Source organism: Stegastes partitus, unplaced genomic scaffold, assembly GCF_000690725.1.
Source record: "Stegastes partitus isolate 25-593 unplaced genomic scaffold, Stegastes_partitus-1.0.2 Scaffold189, whole genome shotgun sequence".
Taxonomy (NCBI): domain Eukaryota; kingdom Metazoa; phylum Chordata; class Actinopteri; family Pomacentridae; genus Stegastes; species Stegastes partitus.
In genome coordinates, this window is record NW_007577920.1 from 611,126 (window position 1) to 634,926 (window position 23,801).

Here is a 23,801-nt window from a genome sequence, read left to right on the forward strand (position 1 = left end):
AGTCACATTATCAATCAAACTTCTTCTAAACATCTAAAGTTGCGGCTTAAATGCAACTTAATGTGCTAAATATAGTCATTAAGAAGAGCATAAGAAATCAACTACCAGGTAACATCAATAATGAAACACATTTCAAGCCATAATAGAAAACACGCTTGGATTGAAGCAAAGCGAAAAAGGTGAGTTTGAAGTTTTCTTTTAACACATTTCTGGGTGTTTCTTTGCTACTGTCACATTTTTAGTCACTGTGGGTTCATTTTTCATTGCAATATAAAGTCCCTCTATGGAAACAGCACAACCGTGGCTAGAAGTAGAGAGACCTTGTCTTTTGGGTATTATGACAAAGTTATCATGCTATAAATCATCATAAAAAAATATTGTTATAATTTCAATTAAATACTTGGAGTCAATATGCACAATGTTATCAATACTTTTTTTTTTTTAAGGTACTCCACACACTATAGATATTTTACTATTTACAGTTTTCATTTGTTTCCATTCTCGTTGCTCTCGGCTTTGTGTGAACACAGCTTGCAGTTCACCCGAGAAGTCTCTGAATTTTGTCACTGTTAGAAACAGGTGAATCAATCATGGCCTTTTAGTTGTGCCAAGTCGTGCAGATTATTATTTTTTTTGGTTTCTACACACATTGAAGCACATTTTGGGGGCATAACAGACTTCCATTAATTTGCTGAAAACAGACACAGAGTGGGACCTTGAAGTTACAGAGTGAGTGAGATGTAAAGCCAACTTAAACTTTGTCCCTTCTGAAGGTGAGTGAGACGTATTTATGACATGTATTGTTCTCACAGCTGATGTTTGTTTGTTGGGGTGTGTGTACTGGTTGTAGCCACGCAGCTCACTCCAAACATTATACCAACCTGTCCAAAAGCAGTACATCTGAGTCTGCCTTCAGTCCCGTGTCCTCTTTCAGACACACCCCTGGTAATCTGTGTTTGTCTTCGCTGTTGATCACTTTCTTTTCTAGATTGTCATCCGTCCTTTTTCATTTGGAGCTTAATGATCAGTCAAAATGTTTGTTTAACTTGTTTTATTTTCTCTGATCACTCAACCATTGGGTCACCTCATTGATAAAACATTTAAAGTGAATATGAACATTGGGCACATTTCATGATGTATTATTAACTGTCACTACTGTCACATTCCACTCATGTTGTGAAAGTTTGTTTCACGTCACTGAGAAAGCTTCGACCATCACGCTGTTGAGAAAGTTCTTCAAAAGGCTACAGTAAATAATCAGAGGGTCTACACTTCTAGTCAACCATCTGTGTCTTTAAAATATTATTTTCTTCCAGAAATCACTCTGGAACATTCAAGAGAAGCACTGAGGTGATCAAACATGATTAATTTTATAACTTAGCCTCACCCGTTTGCTCTGTATTTACATCGAAATGGTACCTAATCTGAGAAACAAAGTAGATAACAACTCCAGACCTGACTGGAAATTGAAAATACACCAAACTGTTCCTTTAAAAACAATAAAATCTACAGAAGTTAAAACAGAAAAGCTTATCTACGTTCCAGATTGAAAAAAAATGCTGATCATATCACAGAAACAGGAGTGCGTAGAAGCTCATAGTCCCTATTCACAACTCTGAAATGACTAATTTAATATAGAGAAACACTTTGTGCTGTCCAGGTAGTGTTTGCATGAAATAATCTGTTAGTAAATGGTTATTAATGTCATGAAAGATTAATGACACATCCATAGAACATGTCTTTGTCCTTACAGATGCTGTATAGCAGACATCTAGAGAATACTATTGGATATTTTACAATGCACTGATACACAAAATAGAGTTTAAGAGTATCACTACAAATGCCCCCACCCACCTTTTTCTTTCCCTTTTACTCTTTCTTTGTCCATGCTTCTGCAAGATGGGGGTATGATACTTAATATTAAAGTAGAAACAGTAAAGAATCTTGATATTCTTCCTCACTTTGTGCCATTATTCCTCTTTTTTTTCTTCGTCTTTATGGTTTAGAAGTTGCTGAAAATCTGTTGTTTCTTGCTCCAGTCCATAGGGGGCGCTCTTTTCTTGCTGCGGCCAGCAAGGGCCTTTTGTTTGGCCTCAGCTGCTGTGGGACTCAGACGCAGGCCGCTGTCTGTGAAAGGGTCCGAAGCACGCCTCTCGTCCTCATCAGGGACCTGCAACACACAACGAGACGTGCTTTATGTTCAGCTCACCCTCCTTCTAATGTTCTGACGGTTTTTTTCAGCCTCTCTCAGCTCCTCTCTCACCTGGATGCTCATGTCCGAGCTGCTGATCTCTGACTGGGTGGTTGAACTCCTGGAGGACTGGGACGCTGAGCTCCCATTGGTCCGGGGTTTCGGGGACGACCTTGTGATTGGAGAGTTTGTCAGAGTGACGTTGATGATCGGTGTACCAGCGGTGGGGAGTTCAGTGGTCGGAGACGGTGTTGGTGGGATGCTTTCTGCTGCTCCTTCATCCACGTAGATCTCTGTGAGAGAGGTACCAGACACAACATTAAGTAATCTCTCTGGAGATTTTAAAAGCACCACATGGTGGAAATCCATTTTTGTTTTGTGGATGTTGTTCCATAAGCTCCCCAGCAACTAGGTAGTCCCAGTTTTACTAACCAGTAAGAACTTCACCTTAGAGGTTACGTTCCACCAAATGAATCAATAGTCGTCTCTTTATAATCCTGTCCCCTCACTGCCTGTGGCTTCGAGATGACCAATTTAAAAAGAGCAGCTGCCTCAAAACTCACTAGATTTATTTACTTTCTAAAGCTGGTTCCACTGGCAAAACACACCGCATGTTCTGTTGGTGGCCACAAGAGTGAACACAAGAGTGCACATGCACGCCCAGCATCTAAGGAACTGAAGATCTCATGGATTGCTTTTATTATTGATGGTAATTTTGCCCCTTTAATCACAAACACCTTGTTAGTGTTAGCATGTTAAGCAGCTAATGTGGCTAAAGTAACCATTAGCTTTGATCGTATGCCCATAGGCAGAGCTCCATGGAAACTGTAAAGCAGAGGGACATTCAGAAACAGTGAAAACTTTAAGCTCAACTGGCTTGGTTACTGTATTTTCATGTCTCCAGTTGTGCTTCAGTGCAACCTAAACTCAGCTGGTGTTTACATCTGTTTGCTTCTCTCCTGCTCTCTGTGCTCAAACATACTGCAGTTTAACACAAATGAATTCCCAAGAAAGCTGCTCTCATTTACATATTATCAGATTCTGTTGTCGGACAATGGAACAAGTATGAAATAGTGACTGAAACCCAGTCCACTAAGACTACATGTTAACCAACAGTCACGGTAGAGCCATTTTCTAAGCTACACATTGTATAATGAGTTAAAAAACCAAAAACAACAACGACTGTGTTTTGATTTCTGCAATATTTCCATGTCAAATGATTGCTCAGAGAGAAAGTTAGAAGTGATGGAAGATCCGGTCTTGGTCAGTTGCCATACAATCAACTGTTGTCAGAGTGTTTTAATAGAATAGTGCACAGACAGCAGCAGCTTGCTTTAGAACAGGTCTAAAACCAGGACTTCCATATGGTCATAGTGAAATGAACCATCTGTGCAGTAGTGTGAGCAAAAGAATTAACAGACATGTTCTTGGGACACGTGAGACGTTGATTTATTTGTTGAAAAAGTGTAAAATATAGGACCTATAAATAGGTTTGTATGCGAGCATGCATGCTGTTTGACCTTTAATGTGGCTGGCAGTTGGTGTAATTCCCAGTCTCTGGAAAAGCTCGTCCGTCTCTGGGTCGACCACTAGGAGGCGAACTTCCCCTCCTCCTGTTCTGATGAGCGCCACCACCTCCGAGTGCCTCAGGCCCTCTGTGGTCTCTCCGTTCACCTAAGACAGAGAAAAGGAAAACGTCAGAGCAGGAAAGTGAGGATGAAGAAGAGAAACAATGCAGAGAAACAAATGAGACAGGACAGGAGGCAGCAATCAGGGAGAAGCTATAACACAACAGGACTAACACCGATACAATCTGAGAAGGAACTGATTTACATCAGTTCCCTTCCTGCTTACACACACTTCCTCTATATAACATTACCTGCACACCTCATACACAAAAATGGATATATATAGAAATATTATCTTGGCTTCCTTTCCCTCTTTAAACAACACCTCTCTCTTCCATCTACTCTAAGCCAGAATCCGGCTAATCTGCTCTAATCCAATCACACATTAAACCAGTGCACAGAACTGATTAACCCCCTGAACCCCAAAACCTGCCGGCAGGTTTGAAAACAAGTTGTATCAGAGCCAGACGCTGTAAAAACACAAAGGATTGGGATTTTCAACCTCAGCCGTTCTGTTGGAAAATTAAAATCGGGATATTTCATGAAAATCAAATTTGTTGTAACCAAATTTGATTTAAAAAAAACTAAAAATTCAGCCATCCTTGGCACAATCAAGAAGCCACAAGTGACTCAAGTGTAACCAACAGTTACAGGACAACAACCAAAACAGTTTTTGGTTAAAGTGACAGCAGGCAGTGTCATGTAAAAAGTTAAATAGTATGTGGAGCCACTATTTTTTTTCCAGTAGTGGTAACATCAGCAGTCACTTGGAAAAATGTTGTACATGTTGATTCCAGGTTATTCAAATTTTTGTAAAACAAAGAAAGAAATTCAAAGTGCAGTCTGAGTTGTTTCTACCTTAACAATGGTTGAGCTGTTTGCATAGAGGTGCAGGACTTCACATTGCAGAAAAAAATTGGCCCACAGTGAGAAAAAATGAGACAGGATCAAAGAAAACATCCATAAACTGCTGAAGTTTCGGAGGGTTAATACACGGCACATTTTTTCCTCATCAGTTCCCCAAAATCTTCTCATGATGGCATCCAGTATCTTATTGTACCTTATTGTATCTTGTTCTACTTATTTTAACATGGGTGTGTTTTATGTACCTCCACTACTCTGTCTCCAGCCCGGATGCCTGCGCTCTCGGCAGCAGAGTCGGGGTCCACGGCTCGTACAAACTGTCCGCCTTTTGTCTTGTTGCTGTGCAGGTTGAAGCCGTAGCCGTGTTCCCCCTTTATCAGGTGACACAGACGGGGAAGGAGCTCACCGGTCGGCTCCGGTGAAGGCTCAACCTGCAGCCGTAAATGGGGAAAAAAAAGACAACAATGACACGAGTGGAACGGTGACGTTGAAATGTTGTCTGGAATGCACGCTGAGAGTAAACAGTCTAAACCAGTTTAGTAAAAGGATTTGGCAATAAATCCTGTCTTTGTGAACCTCTTAGGCATCTACTGATTTCCATTCATTTCCATATGACATTAGTCAGCGTGTCAGTGAACAACAAAAATGCATTATTTCTTTGAAGTATTATTTGTCAGCATCATTTGAATAGTTGACACTCACATATACAAATATTTTATTTGTATCTGAGTTGTATTGGTTGTATATTTCATTTGTATTTAATATGTAAGATTAAAATAAGCTTGAGGGAAAAAAACTAGTGTAGATTTATTGATGATTTTAAGGGCTTACCCAGGTAGAGCAGGTTTCAACAGCCTGCAGATTTATACAAGGTCAGAAATGAAGTTAAAAAAAAACCACTGTGACTGCTTTTAAGAGCACGATATATGCATCCCAGAATCAAAAGTGTGTAAAATGAATCTGTACATGTTTAACAAATATTATAAAGTTCTTATTTTGGCAGTTAAAACCTACAAAAAACACTGGTATGTTCCTTTAAATGTACACTGCTTCCTGAGTCTCTGAAGTTGCAGTGATGTTGTGTTGGACCACACTATGCTTTTGTCTCAGTGTCACGACAGTTAATTATGGCCTATATTGGAACAAACAAACAAACAAACAAACAAAAACCGAACAGTATGGTTTTCACAAAGGTGGGCTTTATTCCGAGGCTGCTGTATTGGATTGCAACAGACTGTGCAGGTCAGGGCTGGGCAATAATTCAATATGGCATATCAGTTAACAGTGCAGTTGTTTCATGACAATATGATCATATCATGTTATCTTTTGACAAAATCATGTCGTTCTAATCAGTGTTTTCAAGTAAACAGTGAGTTTAAATGAACCTGATTAGTTATTAATGTGTTTATTGTACGAATGTGAGCAACTTTGCTGTGTGCATGCAGAGGAAAACAATCGTTTATTTTACATGCAAACTTGCATTTGAAATTTGCTTCAGTGGTAGCGTTGCCTATTTTGAGCTGTGTATGTTGGTGTGGCTGTATTAGGAGTTGATTGAGAGAAAGTTGCAGCCAGGATGAGCTGGTGGGCTCACGGCTGAGCAGAGTGGGCTAAGCGGATCTAACCGAGAGACGTGAAGATTGATCCTGAGCCTAATGACCGATGACAGGAGTTGACATGTTGCATGACTAACTTAAGTGAACCATACCTTGGTTTCTACGACGAGGTATTAGAGATGCAACTAACGATTCATTTTGTTGTTCGTTATTTTTCTCATTTGATGGATTAGTGTTCTGGTCTGTAAAATGTCAGAAAACGGTGAAAAATGAGTCTTTCCCAAAGATCAAGATGACAAAATGTTTTATCGACCAAAGACTTTCAATAATTTCCCAGGCCTAAATAAAGTATTATTCTATTCTATTCTATTCTATTCTATAGAATAAAATAGAATCAGTTTACTCTCATCGAGGAGGGGAAAAAACTTAGAATATTCAACTGTAATTAGGTAGAATTGGAGTATTTCAATTTCTTTTTCTTAATACATTACAGTTTAACCTTCTGAACCCTAAAACCCACCAGCAGATTTGAAATGCATGTTATCTTTAACCTCTTAAGACCTGGCTTCCACATGCATGGACATCAAATTTTGGGTTATATTACCANCAATTTCTTTTTCTTAATACATTACAGTTTAACCTTCTGAACCCTAAAACCCACCAGCAGATTTGAAATGCATGTTATCTTTAACCTCTTAAGACGTGGCTTCCACATGCATGGACATCAAATTTTGGGTTATATTACCACAGCAGTTAATTTTTTGTTATTTACTTTTATTTTGTATTATTTTATTATTAATATTTGATTGTTGTTATTTATTTTATTTTTTCCCATATTTTTTTATTTTTAAAAAACTTTGTTTATTTATATATATCTTTATTTTCTGAATATTTTCTATTAAGAAAAAGGCCAAAATGACATTTTTTCTCAGCCAGGAACTTTCAGAAAAGTCCTCGAAGCACTCATCTAACAGAAAACCAAATCCTAGCTTAAAACTGTGACATTTATTTGAAATCCCTTCATATCTCGTTTAAAAAACTACCAAAATAGACTGCTGGCTCAAACTGCAGTCCTTAAAAAACAAAAGATTGTGTGCTACTCTGCACAACTATGATGCCATTAGTCACTCAGCTGTGGCAAACAGTTATTTGAGAAAAAAAACTGACAAATTTTTCAGCTGAACTGCAGGCTGTTTACAGAGAACACACGGAAGGCAAGCATGGAGAACAATTCCACAATGAAGCTGTTAGTGTTTCCGCTGCAACCGACAGTCACGTAACAAAATCTCAGGAACATTTTGGCTGAACTGCAGGCTGTGTTTACAGAGAGCAGATAGGGGACAAGGATGGAGACAATTAAAAAAGAAAGCATCAGAACGTCTTTTGTATGTAGAGCCACCATTTCCCCTCAGTATTGGTAGCAGTGGTGGAAACTTAGAGAGGTTGAGATCAAAATAAAACAGACTAGAGCAAAAAAATAAAAGCAGCATGGTCCAAAAATGGTATACAGACGATCAAATTGTCTGTAAGTTTTTGGAAAATCCGTTCTGCATGGTGACACATCTCTCTGGAGCTGATGTGCGGAGTAAAAAAACAACAACTCGCACAACAATTCTTTCCCAGTATAGATGACATTTCTTTTCCCCCTTTTTACTGTATACAGTCGCCCTCAAATGTATTCATACCCTTTCATTAAAGAAAAGGCAAAATTCACAGTAGTCACTCAAACAACTAGAAACTGAAAAAAAAGTGATAATAAATAAAAATAAAAAATTTGCTAAATTAGAATTTAGTGAAAGAAGACATTGCTTTTGAATTGCGGTTGAAAAGAATAATTACAAAAAACAAAAACAAAACTGTCCCACACAAAGTAGAGCACTTTGCTGATGAGCAGTGGACCAAAATCAAAACACCTGTCAACAGGTGCAGAAGTCTGACTGAGAGTTACAGAAAACACTTGATGGCAGTGATTGGCTCAAAGGATTGTTCAACAAAATATTAGTTTATGGGTCCCATCATGCTTGTTTTTTTTTAAATTATTTCTGTTGAACCACAATTCAAAAGCAATGTCATGATTTTTATAAAATTTTTATTTATTATTACTTTTGTCAATGTCATCTTATTTCAGTGACAGCTGTTTTTTCCTTCTTTAATAGGAGGGTATGAATACATTTGAGGACGACTGTATGACATTGCAACTGTGTTACACTGCACAGAAGACACTTTTCAGTTCCCTCTACTCTTAGTCTTGGTTGTGCTGTTTCCATAGAGGCACATGACTTTATGTTGCAGTAAAAACATGAGCTCACATTGAGTGAAAATGTGACGGGAGCAAAAATGAAACTGCTTGAACTTCAGAGGGTTCATTTATTATTATCAAAATAGTTGCCAGTTAGTGTAATAGGTGACTACTAATCGATAAATTGCTACAGCTCTGCTTGGCTTATGCAGGCTGCATCCTGAGGATAACTTTAGTGCTGACTGTGTGGCAACACAGCTGTGACTGCACCTCCGCGGTTAAGGCGACCTGAGGGCTTTGTGACAGATCTCTGTGTCCTTTCTGCTTCATCAACAGCACACTGGATGTGAGACACGAACCAGAGAGTCTCCCCGAGGTCGTGAATGCGTATGAATCAATCAGCGTGGCAGAGTTCATCCCCCGTCCGTGAGCCGGAGTTCGAGCCGGAGTCGTGGAAGTGACAGATCGCCATGGTGACACTGGCTTTAGAGAACCTCTGTTTATGTGCTTGGCCTGTTTGCTATATTTGTCATGTCGGCCCAAATTAATTGACACACACTGGCTGCACACCACGCTGACCTGGAAATATCTAAGCTGATCTATTTGAGGACCTCCAGAGCTTTTTCTACACATGGAATATTTCTTCTAATCATGTTACTCAAATCAGTGATTAATTAACTGCAATTTTAGTAATCAGTTGGTCTTTGAAGCCATTTTCAAGCAAGAATGACCAACATTTACTGATGCCAGTTTCCTCAGTGTGAGGTTTTGCTGCTTTTCTTTGGTTTATATGATTATAAATCCAAGATCTTTGGATTTTGGACTGTGATCTGAAGATGATTTCTCAGGCTCTGGGAAAGTACATCAAGAATTTTCACAATAATCTGACATTTTATACACTAATGAGGTAGCTGAATAATCAACGCAGATAAATATGCGTAGCTTACTATATGAGTTGAAATGCAGAGATTCGTGCTTTGTTTTGTTGTTGTCATAAACTTGAGGAAATCTTATTCAGCAAGATGAGTGGAAGTGGAAGGTGTGGCGGAAGCAGCGATGGCAGCCAGCCCTGTGTTTGCGTAAGCCTGCTGCGTGTGGGCATCTGCTGCCATAATAACGTCATGCAACAATGAAATCACGTCTGTATTTACGTGTACAGTGAAGTGAATGTCAGTCGTGAAACTGAATGGCAGCGAGCTGGAGGGATGACAGGGAGACTGTGTGTCTTTTGTCGGCTTATCGTGAAAGTCACAGGACCTTCGGCTGAGATTAATTTGCTGTAATGGTTCTTTAATCGGAATTACCGGCCATAAATAATCACTCACATACAAAGCACCTCCTAAAAATAGTGTTGTCATGTTATATATGATAAGTTTATTTTTAAGACCCCTTTCTATGAAAAATCTGGTTTTGTTTATTTTGTTAACCTTTGAACTCTAAGCTGTTTCTGGGCTTTTTTTGTTTGGTTGTTTCTGTCATATTTTGTATTATTTGTTTTGCAAAAATTGGGGGAAAAAAAATGGAATCAATATGTAATTTTTTTTCCAAGTACTCACAAGTTTTATCAATACTGGGGGGGGAAAAAATGGTGACTCTACATACTACAGATACTTTACTATTAACATTTTTACTGCTTTGAGATATTTCACCATGCTAAATGCATCTTCCACAAACTCACTGACAACTGTAAACTATCTTTGAATAATGGCACATTTGTTTTGTTGCTCTTGTATGTTTTATTTTTTCTAAAACACTCTAATTTGTTCCCATACTTGTCTCCTCTCCGCTCTGCGAAAACACAGCATGCAGTTCAGACGAAAAGTCACTGGATTTTTGTCATGTGACTGAGTCAGTCGTGGCACTTCTGTTGTGATGAGGAGCGCAAACTTTGTTTTTTTTAAAGAATCAGGTGCACAGAGATGTAGCATAAAGGGATTTTTGATGAAATATGATTCATGATTTTAAGCTTTGATCCGGATCATTCTCCCAACAGAACAGCACATCACAGATCACAGATTTCCTCAAGGACTGTCAGATAGTAGAAAATCTTTTCGTATTCACAGTTTCTAGTTCTGATAATTGCTGTCATTTGGAATTTCTTAAAATTATAACAGGCCTTTCAAATTTGCCAACAGACTTTGGGTTTTGAGGTCATTTGATGTTCTTTGTATACTGGAAGACACAGACAGTATGGCTGAAACAACCAGTCAACGCATTTGTGGTTTGGAGCTGCAGTGTTTATATGACGATCTCAAAAACAGAGATTCCGACTTGTGAGGTTTCATACCTAACAAACCTACAGAACCAGTTCTGTCAACTGGTAGGACGTTCTCTGTCACTTCTTCAGAACTGGTTTCCAGTTTTAACATGTATGGCTGAATTACGCCAGTTTTACAACTTACTATTGTGCAGTTTAGAGGCACTCTACAGTGTTTGAGCAAAGTTGTAGATGAGCTGGTGTGTTGGAGCTGCAGGGAGTGAGGATAGGTGGGTGAAGAAAAAAGCAGGGACGTCAAAGATCTGCACATTTGAGAGAAAGCAACTGTGTAGAGTTACATCAAGGCCAGTTTAGGTCATGAAGACATACATTTCATTAAAAAAATGGAATGTGTAATTGTGATACAAAGAGATGACGTTTTAGGGTTTTAATCAATGACCACACAGGGACTTCAATCAATTTAGTAGGTGAGAAAAAGTCTTAAATGAATGTCAGACAAGTGCTGTATCAGTTTCACAGTCAGTCACTAGTTACTAAAAAGATTTGTTCTTCAGGCAAACTTACTGTAGCGCAGAGAAAAGATATATCAAAGCACTTTATTTTGTCAGATGTATCAATGCTAACTCTGTATCCTTAAAAGGACTTTATAACAGCAAAAATGTTGTTAAAAAGAGGTTACCATACCTAATGGTCTGGTCTAATGTGTTACTTCCCAGCTAGCAATGAACGTTCCCACAACACTGTTAACTGTTAACATGACCTACAAATGATGTTTTAAAGAGCTGATGTTCAAAGAACACTTTAGGAATCTTTATCATTTAAGATAGAGCTCCTATGGGGTAAACGGTTGATTAGTTTTGACTGCCACACTTGAAGATGCATCAGATTAAGTTGCATGATAATGATGGAAGAATGTTCTTAAACCAACAATAAAAAAATGTTTTCAAGATTTTTTAGGGGCCTCAGATGACAGAACTTTTTTTTTTTAAAGGTCCTATAATGTGATATATGAACTAAGACTGAAGACTTTGCCTGCAGTATTCTCGGGATGTTTTGGGGATGTTGTTGAGGTAAAACAATACTTAGTATATTACAGAACATTTGGAAATAGTTTAAAGAATGTTGGGTTGTAATGGCCTCACAGCGTTATCACCAAACGTTTTTAGGATGTCTTTAGAGAATGTTTTGAGATCTTTAAGAAGACTGTTCTGGAAACTAAAAGAAAAACAGTCCTGCTGAAAACATTACTTGAACCTTGTGGAACCTTCTCAGAATGTTTTAGAACAGAAAAATTCTAGCTGAGTCTAAGCAGAAACAGACACCTGCCCAGTATTGTGTCATTCTTGTGGATAGTTTTGGTAACTTCCAGTTGGAGCTGCTGTTGGTGGTTATGTAAGGTTGCACTGCGCCTGATCTGATCTTATGGCACTTCATGTTGTTTTATCTGAATATTTTACTGGGAAAAACAGCCGTGACGGCCAGCCAGGGGGCAGCCTCTATTTACCCTGCCTTCAGCTAAACAGGTGGCAGTTTGACGTGAGCCGCCGGTCTCAAGGATTTTTGTTTGGAGCCCAAACAATGAGTCCAATCTATTGACGGGCAGTTCCCACTTATTCCTGCAGCCAGTCTGACATTAAGACGTCACCGCGATGTCTCGTGTCACTTGTGGAAATTTTCCCGCATCATGCTGACTCAGAAATATATGAATGGTTTTATTTCGTGCACATTAACAAAGGTTTTATTGCATGTTAAAGAATATTGGTAGGTTAAAACGGACCCTTTCTTTGGGCTGTATGTTCCAGAGATGTCCAGAGTCTAACAGTTGGAGATAACATCACTTTGTGTTGAATTTAATCACGCACTATGTTTATATTAAAATCTGATTAATCCCGATTTGTAAAACCTACTTTAGTGAAAGTCTCGCAGACTACATGAGTGATTAAATCTGTACTTATTATGGGCGATCAGATGCAGTCCCTCTTCACAACAGTGCCTTAAAGGAGACGATCCAAAAAACTTTCACTTTTGACAGTTTTTGTAACTCCTCACATTAACCCACTGAACCCAAAGAAAGCTGTTATCTTTTTTAAAAAATTGCCAAAATTGCCGATTAATTTATGATATAAATGGTCTGCACTTACATAGCTTTTCTAGCTTGGTGGTACTCAAAGCGCTTTACAATGTTTTCTTATTCACCCATTCACATACACATTCATACACCAATGGCGACAGAGCTGCCACGCAAGCCGCTTGCCTTTCATCGGGTTCAGTATCTTGCCCAAAAACACTTAGAATGTGAAGGAGCCGGGGATCAAACCGCCAACCTTGTGATCAGAGGACAACCGCTCTACCACCTGAGCCACAGCTGCCCTGATGTACTTTTCAGGAAAAATAACCAAATCTAAGTATTAAAATTGGGATATTTCAGCAAAATCACTCTATTCAACTGGTTTCATTTAAATGTTTACCCCAAAATTATTTACAGATTGTTTATACTGCGTCTCAAAGAGCAACTAAGAAGCCACTCATCTGCAACCAACAGACATGTGGCAAAAATTCTGGGACTTTTCAGCTGAACTGGGATGAACCGCTGGAAGTGTTTACACAGAGCAGAGAAGATGAATAAGCATACAAATTAAAATGTAAGCAGTAAAATATCTATGGTATATAAAGCCACATTTCCCCCAGTATTGGAAACACCTATGTGCACTTGAGAAATGTTTCACATGTTGATTGCAGTTTTTTATTTTAATTTTTGTAAATTAAATAATCAAAGAAACTTTTTTTTTCTTCTTTTTTATGATTTGTGACAGTATAGCTTTGTTGTCCAGGTGTAGGTCGTTTATGGTTTAGACCTCCGTCTGATGCACACAACATCACACTGTCTTTCCAAACGGATCATTCAGCGTGACTAAACCATCCCTGCAGTTCTGTGTGTCATGGAAGGAAGCACGGTCAGGTGAGCAGAGCAGAGCTTCTGATCTTCATTCAGGTGGGAACAACCCGACAGTTCAATGTGAGGTGGTGACTCGATTTGCACAAAGAGACACTATTTGAAATACAACATGCACCTCTCAGAGGAAACGGTGGCTATAAAGGGAGGACATAATGGGGCTCTCATCATTGTTAAGCAGATGTTTGAATGATGGGAAAAAAATAGGACAATAAAACTTACTGATGCATCATAGAGGAGGAGAGCACAGAAACAATTACCTGCTGTTATTTACAGTTATTCTTTTTTCAGCTTGCATGCGCTGTGGTGGACTTCATAGCTCGATTTTGACTGGAAGAGGCCAGTTGTACATGCAAACCTGTGCACATACAACCTGCCTCCTTTCCAGCACTTCCTACTCTACACAAGTGCCTTGATTTGGATGTTTTCTCAAACCACCTCTGTGGCTTTACATCATTGTTTCCTTTTCCCTCCACTTGTGTCTCTCCTCCTCAGTGCACCTGAGGTTTGTGTTTAAAACTAGAAGCTTCCATCCACCTGTTAAGAGAAGTCACCAGACTGTTTGTTTAAGCACTACGGTGGGACTGTTTCCAGACGGCAGGCTGGCCAAGTCCAGATTAGCGTTGGACAGACATCAGGTAGGAGAGTGTAACACAAACTCTTAACACAGTAACACATTGCAACATTCACTGTGACCAACTAACCAATGCACCTACAGAATTTAGACTCTTCCTCCCTTTTCATTGGACCCGTCCGATAAAAACTCTGCAGCCCTGTGAATTTTTTAAAACTCTTGAGTGCAAATACGACCACAGAGGAGAGCTGTCTGGTCTTACCTCTGCGTCTGTTGTCGTGCTTGATGTCACTGAGGATCTCTTGACTTTGCCTTGTGTGATCATGTGAGTGGGTGACTCTGCAGTAGGAAATTGAAATGCGTGTGTGTGGCTGGGTTTGGGTTGCAGAGGCGAGTTCTCTCTGGGTATGGGAGAGGTGGACGGCGTGGGTCTGGGCGAGGGCCGTGGGGAGAGGGTTCCCATCTCCATGGCCAGGTCCTCTGTGCAGGCCAGGCCACGGCTACGGAGAAGGTCGTCTGTCTCTCTGTCCACCACCAGCAGCCTGGTGCGATGGGGAACCTCACGGATACGATTCACCACCTGCACAGAGGAGGAATCAGTGACACTGAGGAGGCTCAGGACTAATTTTGTGAAAGTTGTTTACTTGGAACTGCCCTGTAAAGTGTACTTTTATCTGATGACAAAGACACCCAGTGATTCCCATTACACACTGACCCATTTAGTAGCCCCCTCCTCCTTCTCCTGAGGCAAGAGAAAAGTGGTCTAACAGGTATAGAACTCATTGTTTGTACCTGTGAGAGTTTATGCGCCTCTCCTGGCATGTCTTTACCTCGCACGCACTTTTTTGTCATCTAAAAAAAGAAGTTATTCACTGGGCCACCACTCACTTGATGATGAGTTTCGTTCTCCACATTCTCCCCGTTCACTTCCACCACCCGGTCTCCTGGCCGCAGGCCGGCCAGGTCAGCCGAGGAGCCGAGCTCCACTTTGCGGATAAACTGTCCTCCTTTATTCCGCTCCCCGTGCAGGTGAAACCCATAACCTCGCTCTCCTTTGGTCAGAAAACAGAGCCTCGGTCTCAGGTCGCTCTCCATCCCAGCGCGTCAATAAAGGGGGAAAAACAGGTCAGAGTGTCTCAGGAGAGTAAACAGGTGCTCGGTCCAAGAGCTGTGGAAAGTCTCTGGCTCTTAATCCAACGTACGGCTGCGCGCTTCAGTGATCGAAAGATCATCATCATTCAGCATCATGCGAGTCCCTTATTAATCCACAATTGTCCCGAGAGCACTTGTCGAAAAAAACTGTGCTAAAACTAATGAGGAATTAATCCATCGCCAGGTTCCAGGCGCGCAGATATGAGCGCGTAAAAAGCGGTGCGCAGTGTGCGTAAAGTAGAGTTCAAAAACCACAGACAGGGGCTAAGTCCCGTCCATCAGAGGAATAATCCAAGAGATCAGAGATTAGAAAGCTGTTCCTCGCACGTAACACTTAATTCTCCTCGTCAGCAGGGTGTGTGTCCTCCTGTCCGACCCGGTGAGAGTGAAGAGGCGTCAACAACAGCTGCCACCGTCCGCCTCAGCGCGCCCCACGACGCAGCGCCGCCGCGAGCAGAAACTTACGCTGAAAGGAGAATATGTCGTTTCAGAGTTACTGTGGAGAATCACGATGGGTTTAATCAAAGGAATCCGTTCACAGAGGGCAGCCCGGTGCGTTTGAAGTGCGTTCAACAAGCACATAACAGTAAAGCCAATTTTGCAGCATAGAGGCAGGAACTCGCTCCAGGCGGTGAAGTGGAAACCTGACTGTGACCTGAGAAAGGAAATCTTCCTTATCCGTGCTATACCTCTATATCTGCACTGGAGATCAATAAAAGGGCGGTTGTGTAAAAGGGGATTTAATGTTGTATGAAATATAAGCTTCCCTGGAGTGTTGTGGTAGCAGGTGTGGAGCAATTTGTCTCTTTACAAGTGAGTCACTGAAGTGGGTTAATTCAGGACAGCAGAGGCTAAAGGTGTGTGTTGATATTCAAAGTAGAGATGCAGAGATATTAAAAAAAGTTTGGCTGTCCTACTGCTGGATTTTTGCACTTTACGTGACTTCTGACAGAAATCTTCTATAGATGTGGCCTTAAGCATGAATTTAGATTAAGTAGTGGAAAATGTAAAAACAAACAAACAAACAAAAAACATTCCAGAAATGTTTGAAGCTGCAAAAAAAACCCCTTTACTTTCAATAGTAATTTGTATTGTCATTTCAATCAACATCAATGCGTCCTCTGTCCCACAAAATATTCATAATCTACTCCTGTCAATAAAAATCTAGAATTTTTTTTAATTTAAAAACCGTAACAATAGATGCAAACAAGATATTTTGTACAATAAACCCAAACTGTGATGTGGACGCACGTGGACACCAGATTAAATAACAGATAACAACCAGTAAAACACAGAAATATCAAGTTATATGTTAACCAGAAAACAGGCCAATACTGTAAATAATGTCCACATTAAAAAAGATCTGTATTTTTACAAATGATAATTTGTTTGTTACAACTTTTGATTAGAATTTTACACATTAAAAAAATAACATATTTAAATCAGCAAAAATACCTTTATTAAAAATATAGAGATATTTGCCAATATTGTAAAGAAAAAAAAAGGGCTTATGAAAAGTAAATACAAATGTAACTGTTGATTTACAGATTACAGATGACGAGTTAAATTACAGGAAAAAGGTATGAGTCAACAAACAAACAAACAAACAAATAAACAAACAAAACCAGCCAAACCTACAAATCACAACCACCTCAAAAGCTATAGTTTTACAAGTGGTATTTTTTGTTTTGTTCTTTTGTTAAATCTTCACAAATAACAGTAAACGGTAAACTACAGCTGTGCACATTTTGCTCTAACATACCTGTTACTTTATGGGATTAGTGTTATAGTTAACGAGAATGATTTCTGCATAGTAATGAATGTCAAAAGTGTCATTTTTAAAAATAAATTTCATAAAAGAGGGACACGTTTATTTTTAGCAAAGAGCAATGACTGTAAAGTTTGTTCCCTATTACTTACGCTGAATTATATTTAATGGTTAAATGACCCGCATTGACAGGAGGAATAATTACAGGAGGCAAAACCAGTTCCACTGTTTATATGGGCTCCTGATTATTGTTTTCAGATGTTTGGGAGTGTGTTCTTTAAGCAGTGCTGCTGAGTAATCGGACATTTGCATGAAAGTGAAGCAGCACTTTGCTTTTGTCAGGGATGTTTCAACTCTAAACATAATGTGAAGAGGCTGGCTGAGAAGACAACTAGTTGTTTTTTTAGACCATTTTCTGAATAATCTGTCTTTAATATGTTTATATCCAACTTTTTAAAATTCTTAGTCAACACTGTTAACTTTAAGATTCAGATTTTTATTTTATTTTTTGTATTTCACAGTGTAGAGGAAGATGTGATAAATACATTCAGCTTCTATGAACAGGATGCTGAGATTACTTGCTGTATTTTAGTGTATGTCTATGCTGTGTATATATTTATGTAAATGAAAGTGCTAATATCTACATATAAGCCTAACAAAGTGTTTTTTTCTTGCTGATGCAATGAAATTGAATTGGCAACTTAAAAAAATATGACTTTTACACTCAGTTTCAGTACATACATTTTTTATTTAGTAAAAAAACAAACAAAAAACAGTAACAGTAGAAAAATATTTAATCTCATATGAAATATTTTTTATTATTATTATTTTTTTTACAGATAAGGTTTTTACAGTGTCAAACAAAGAGAGGAGCTGAAAGTAACTACAAACACCTTGAATCCCACTGACGTTTAGCTTATATCCCTGTTTCAGTGTGTTTTAACATGAACTGTCTGTCTTCACATTCTGCTCACAGCTCGGACAAAAATCAAGAGTCAGCCTTGTTCTGTAGCCTCCTTCTTTGTGCGCGAGGAGAAACAGGCAACTCCTTATTTATCATCTCATCTTTAACAGCCTGTCCAGGTTCAGTTTTTATTTTAAAGGACGAGGTTGGACTTGGAGAGCGTGGTGATCCGGCTTTCGGCCTCTTTGCAGGGGAGCACTTGTGGGCAGACGGACAGCTGTGCTGGTTCAGACACACGGAGCAAAGAGGGCTGACTGGCAGACAAAGCTGCTGTCCAAAACCCACCAGCAGCCAGTTGATCTCACTCCACAGCTCCCTGCAACAAAGCGTCAAAGGAACACCAGTTGGTGACTTTAAAAATGCATTAATTGATTTTTTTTTTCTCCGCTTTGGGGTCAGTGAAACAAACAAAACTGGCATTTTTTCATGTGTTAAAGTAGCTACAGCATATATATTATCATACAGTTGTCTATGTGGACATGCAGCAGCCACAGAGCAACATAACCGGTCGTGTTTCTGGTCACCTGGGGAAAGTTAAGCCCAACATTCCTTTCAGCTCTGATTGCAACAGGAGAAAAAAAAAAGCGCCTAAACTGCTTTGGGTTCAGAGGGTGAATCCCCAGAGTCAGTGATGTACTGTGTGTGTCTAACTTGGTGACTTTGGTCTTTATAGATTTGTTGGCCATGAATAATGTTTCTGCTGTTACCTGGGTAACCATTCCTCCAGGGCTTTGCGTGTCTCCTCTGGGTTCTTGGTCGGCTTCCTGAGCCATCCCAGCCTGTTAGAGATACGATGCACATGTGTGTCCACACCTGGAGAAAGTCATCAACGCAAATGAGCACATGCAGCGAGAGTCCTCACAATATTACTCAGCTAGCGGTTAACTAGACACACAAATGCAGTTTAAAAATACAGATCCTAACTTTGTAAAGATGCTCCATTTTTAAGCTGTATTGATACAACTGTATAATTACGTTGGAGGGTTCAATTTGTAATGCATACACTGTATTATAATCTATACTTTTCCTATTCTGCAGCTACATCAGATTCAAATACATATCAGCATACATCAACGCTATCTCCCACAGTGCAAGGTACAAAGTAAAAGTTTCTTTTAATGCAAATAGAGCTGAAACAATCAGTGACCTAATCAATTAGTATACAAATATGAAAGGAATAAGCAACAGTTTTGATACAAACTCATTATTTAAGTCACTTTTGAGGCCAAGCTGCCAAATATGACCTAGTTACAGCCTCTATGGAAACAGCACAACCAGGACTAGAAGTAAAGAGAACCTCAGAAATATCTATTGAGCAGTGTTGCACAAGTAGAATGCTATAAATCCTTATAAAAAAAGAAAAAACTAAAGTTGTAGTTCTCTGATTTAAAAAAAACAACAACAATAAAGTGGCTACAGGTGTTATCAATATGGGGAAACATGGCAACTCTACATACTATAGCTATTTCACTGCTTGCATATTTGATTTGTTTCCATACTTGTCCTCTATCTACTCTGTCTAAACACAGCCTGCAGCTCAGCCCAGTTTAGCCAAAAAGTCCCTGCATTTTTGTAACGTGACTGTAGATTGTAGTCGAGTCAGTCATAGCTTTGTAGTTGCACTGCCAAGTACAGGATTTTTTGTTTTTACAGAATCTGGTGACTAGACACAGTATATTGTTGTTCCAAAAATCACATACGGTACAAAGTGATTTTGCTAAATTATCATGATTTTAAGCTCAGTTTTAGTCAAACATTGTGAGGAAACAACACATGATAAATGATTAGTTCAATGGCTGTCTGAAAGTTTAAAATTCCTTCTGTATTTACAGTTTCTAGTGCTGATAAGTGATATTATTTTCCCCACTTTTTAAAAAAGAAATCATGCTTTTCAAACCTGTCAACAGGTTTTGGGGTCTAGAGGGTCAATCCATGCTGATATTTTAGACATATTTAATTTAAAAAGCGTCTGTGCTTGCTTCAGACTTTAGTTCCTACCAATGCCGGACACTTGGTCCCAGGCGATGTCCATGGCCAGATGAGCCATTTTGGGTCCAACTCCCGGCAGGCGGACCAGCCCCTCCACACTGTTGGGGATGTCTCCACCAAACTCCTTCTGCAGCATGGCTGACGTCAGCTTCAGATACTTCACCTTGTTCTGCAGAAGAGTGAAATCAGGTTCACTTACATTCACTAAACTGAAGTGATGAACCACATAAAGAGACAAATAGATGTATGACTGTATTACCCTCCAGAATCCCACAGGATAGATGAGTTTTCCCAGCTTTTCATCATCAGTAGCGAGTATATTGTCCACAGTGCAGCCGTGTACTCGGAGCTTCTGCATTGCTGCTGCTGTCACCTGGTCCTTCGTCTGACTGGACAGCATGAGAGACACCAGCACCTGGAAACGTCTCACCTGTGGAAAACACGGACAGATTAATTCAATGTCTTGAATTACGCAGACTGTAAGAAAAGAAATCTTCCCCTCTCATACATGTCCAGGGGCGTCAGTGTCGTAGCATTTCTCTGCTCCCATCTTATCTACAGGTGCATCTCGGCTGCTCCTCATCTCACGAATGAATCCCAACTGTTTCTTCCAGTCGGCGGGTTCCCAGTGCTCCGTCTTCACGCCATCATCCCGGTCATATTCCACCTTTATCTGCCTCCTCCTGCGACTGTGTGGATGCTGTGCTGAAGCTTCTGGTTCTGTTTTTGGCTGCACTGTGGCCTGGTGGAGGAGTTCATGACAACTACCTGAATGAGAAGAGGCATGGCAGTACAGTGAGTCTGCAATCAAAAGAAAATATACTGCCTAGAAAGAAGTGTATGGAAATGTAAACCTTATTCTTGTGCTGGCAATTAGTGATTTTTAAACATCTCATTTATATTACAGCTGTTGTAAATATTCTGAATGCTGGTTTGAAAGATGCAGTATTATTAAGAAATTGCAAAAGAAATTATTTTATTTATTTTATTTTTATTTAACCTTTATTTAACCAGGTGAGTCCCGTTGAGATTGACATCTCTTTTACAAGGGACCACCATTTATCAACTGTAAAAACTGAAAAATTGTCAGATTTTTAACTTTCCATTAGTCCTTGAACTACTTATATGTGACGTTGTATGTTACATCTAGAAAATTAAACAAATCTAAGCTTAAAATTCTGATGTTTTGTCAAAATCACTTTATTATACGTCTTATTTAAAAAAATGACCAAAGACAAACATTTACACTAAACAGCATCTGTTTAGAAAAAATACAAAATTCTGCACTTCTTGTTGCAATTGTGATTCCATGACTGACTCAGGTATGACCAACAGAAACGGGAAGAAAATTCTGGGAATTTTCAGCTGAACTGCAGGCTGAGTTTATTGAAAGCAACAAAGTTAGTAGTAAACTATGTATAGTATGTTGAGACACCATTTCTCCCCCCAGTATTGTTTACACCTGGAGCCACTTTTGATTCCAGATTATTATTTTAATTTAAGTAAAATAAATCAATGAAATTCAACTTTCGTTTTGTTTTTTCTTTGATGATTTTTTTTTTTTTTTTTTTTTTTTTTTAGAGATTTAGGGCATTATAACGGTGCCATACAATAAATAAATAAGTAGATAAATAGATGAATAAAAAAAAAAAAATTTATTGAAACAACACTCCTAGAAACTGCTCGGGCTTACGAAGGTTTAAAGGTATGTAACATAAATCCTAGACCAGTTTCATGTGGTCTACATCTAACTAAAGCCGTAAAATCTCAAATTCTTTTGTTGTTGTTGCATTTTTATGATTAAAATAAAGGTCCCACACATTAAAAAGTGACTGTCAGACACCGTTAAAGATAAACTCCAAATGCCTAACAGTTGTACATCATTTTACACCATTAAAATGTGGGTTTAAAAAAAACAAACAAAACTTCGCTGTAAGTTAAGTTTCCCTTAATTAGCTCCTTAATTGAAGCGAACATTACCATCGTCAGAATGAATAAACAAAACAAACTTCTCCAGCTTTTTGCGCAGGCGCAGTGCAGCCTTTTAGAAACTCGTTAAATGAAGAACCGTTCATTTATTTCCACACATTTCTATGCAGCAATCTGTCGGCTATAAACCCACCGGTGGATAAGGGGGCCGAGGAGGGTCTCTGCTCGGACACTGTCGCTTCCTCCGCCTCCACCTTCACCGCCACAGAGGAAACCTGGTCCACGTTCCTCCGCCTGAGGGTGAGTTTGGACCTGAGAGAAGCCGCAGCAGGTGAACAGGCAGCGGTCTGGTTCCCGCTGCGGGTTATAACAGACCTGCTGTGCATGAAGTAGGGAGAAGCCATTATTCGACTAAATGAGGCTGCAGAACACTAAACACTGCTGCTACAGGCGGATAGCAGCGACCCGGAGCTGAAGTCAGTTTCTGCTTCGTAGTTTCTGGTCACGAGGGCAGCAGTAAAGTTAAGTAACAGAAATACACAAAAAACTTACAAAGACATAAACCTTTGAAAGTTTTCTCAAGTTTTTGCTCGGATAATCAAAACAATACTGCAATATTATGAGATTATGCTGAAGAAGCTCCAAGTCACTCATTAAAATCCATATATGTCATTAAACTGAAGTTTAAACATTAGTGATTCATGTTAAGCTACTTTAATTTATATGGCGCATTTAGAGTAAAAGGGATGAACCCAAGTAATTTCTAGGAGAGAAATAAGTTAGCCATTGTGATTCTACCTCATAAGTTTAAATATTAAGGTGAAGACCCTAAAGTGTGATTTATGATGTTAATTCATCTGAGTTAGTTAAATATTGCGGCTAAACCCCAGTTTCAAGTGGATTGGTATTTAAAATCTAAGCTTTTAAAAAAGTGCAAGAAAAGCTCAACATTTGAGCAAAAATCTAATTGTGATTTTTAGGACAGAATACAGTTTTTTTTTTTTTCAAGATTCTTTTTTAATGCCAAACTTCAGCTTCAGTCATTGACGTTGTAAAAGATTTAACCTTGTGATGGAGCATGAACACATGAGGCACCATACAAAGTGTGACTGTCACACAATGGACACAGTATTTGTAAAACCACTGACACAACAGTGTTGACGTGCTGCAAAGTGTATGACATGTGGTTATCAAACAATGAAACTTGGCTTACGTCAGTTGAACCACATAGTGTACGCTGATCAGCAAGTATAAACAACCCCTGAAATGTTCAATCTGCTCAAATGAAATCAAATTTAATTGCAGTGTTAGTTTCAGTATTTAATAACCACACCTTGCCTATCTTAAATTGCAGCCTTTTACAATTGCTGATTGATTTGAAAATAATAACTCTTCAACCCCAGTCAAGAAAACATTTTTTGCTTATCTCCACATTTTGCATACATACTACACATTATAAAACTGGCTGCTCCTTAAATTACCATCAACACTGATCTGTTTTTTCATCCTCCAATAAAACACCTTTTTGTCCTGCGAAAATCCTAACATTCACAGCCAGGTTATAATTTGCAGCCTCTTTCACTAATTTGCTTTTTTTTCATTGCAAGGCCTTAATCTGTCTTGTTTAGGATGATACTGGCTACATAAGTGTTCATTGTTTACTGTTATTCATCACAACACTACCCCAAATTCCTTGTAAAAACCTACTTGGCATTAAAACTGATTAAGATTCTGATAAAATTAAAACAATTTAAATCCTCCGAACCCAAAAACCTG

At 39.1% G+C, this 23,801-nt stretch overlaps 2 protein-coding genes across 3 annotated transcripts; both read right to left on the reverse strand.

Annotated features, from left to right (window-relative positions):
• Nucleotides 1-1,851: 1,851 nt before the first annotated feature.
• nherf2 (NHERF family PDZ scaffold protein 2) lies at nt 1,852-15,344 on the reverse strand. Its single transcript, XM_008280310.1, has 6 exons — nt 15,112-15,344; nt 14,486-14,803; nt 4,929-5,114; nt 3,712-3,865; nt 2,264-2,484; nt 1,852-2,170 (listed from the first exon to the last, which is right to left on the reverse strand). The coding sequence occupies exons 1-6, from the start codon at nt 15,316-15,318 to the stop codon at nt 2,003-2,005; spliced, it is 1,254 nt and encodes a 417-aa protein (XP_008278532.1). The 5' UTR covers nt 15,319-15,344; the 3' UTR covers nt 1,852-2,002.
• A 2,626-nt stretch (nt 15,345-17,970) lies between these two features.
• On the reverse strand, nt 17,971-22,584 carry nthl1 (nth-like DNA glycosylase 1). 2 transcript variants are annotated; one of them, XM_008280312.1, is made up of 6 exons: nt 22,219-22,584; nt 20,605-20,864; nt 20,356-20,526; nt 20,106-20,265; nt 18,815-18,920; nt 17,971-18,423 (listed from the first exon to the last, which is right to left on the reverse strand). In XM_008280312.1, the coding sequence occupies exons 1-6, from the start codon at nt 22,427-22,429 to the stop codon at nt 18,132-18,134; spliced, it is 1,200 nt and encodes a 399-aa protein (XP_008278534.1). In that variant the 5' UTR covers nt 22,430-22,584; the 3' UTR covers nt 17,971-18,131. The 2 variants fall into 2 exon arrangements, with proteins under 2 accessions (XP_008278534.1, XP_008278535.1); XM_008280313.1 differs by having other exon boundaries at nt 18,256-18,423; nt 18,815-18,886.
• Between the last annotated feature and the right edge of the window lie 1,217 nt (nt 22,585-23,801).

What these genes read in the sequence shown, in the direction of transcription:
- nthl1 (XM_008280312.1), bottom strand. Translation starts at nt 22,429, where the DNA reads ATGGCTTCTCCCTACTTCATGCACAGCAGGTCTGTTATAACCCGCAGC. An exon ending in CTCGGCCCCCTTATCCACCG is followed by an intron (nt 20,865 to 22,218) that starts GTGGGTTTATAG and finishes CTTCTCATTCAG; the next exon opens with GTAGTTGTCATGAACTCCTC. An exon ending in GGACCAAGTGTCCGGCATTG is followed by an intron (nt 18,921 to 20,105) that starts GTAGGAACTAAA and finishes GACTTTCTCCAG; the next exon opens with GTGTGGACACACATGTGCAT.
- nherf2 (XM_008280310.1), bottom strand. Translation starts at nt 15,318, where the DNA reads ATGGAGAGCGACCTGAGACCGAGGCTCTGTTTTCTGACCAAAGGAGAG. An exon ending in CTGGAGACAGAGTAGTGGAG is followed by an intron (nt 3,866 to 4,928) that starts GTACATAAAACA and finishes TCTCTGTCTTAG; the next exon opens with GTGAACGGAGAGACCACAGA. An exon ending in GCTCGGACATGAGCATCCAG is followed by an intron (nt 2,171 to 2,263) that starts GTGAGAGAGGAG and finishes TGTGTGTTGCAG; the next exon opens with GTCCCTGATGAGGACGAGAG.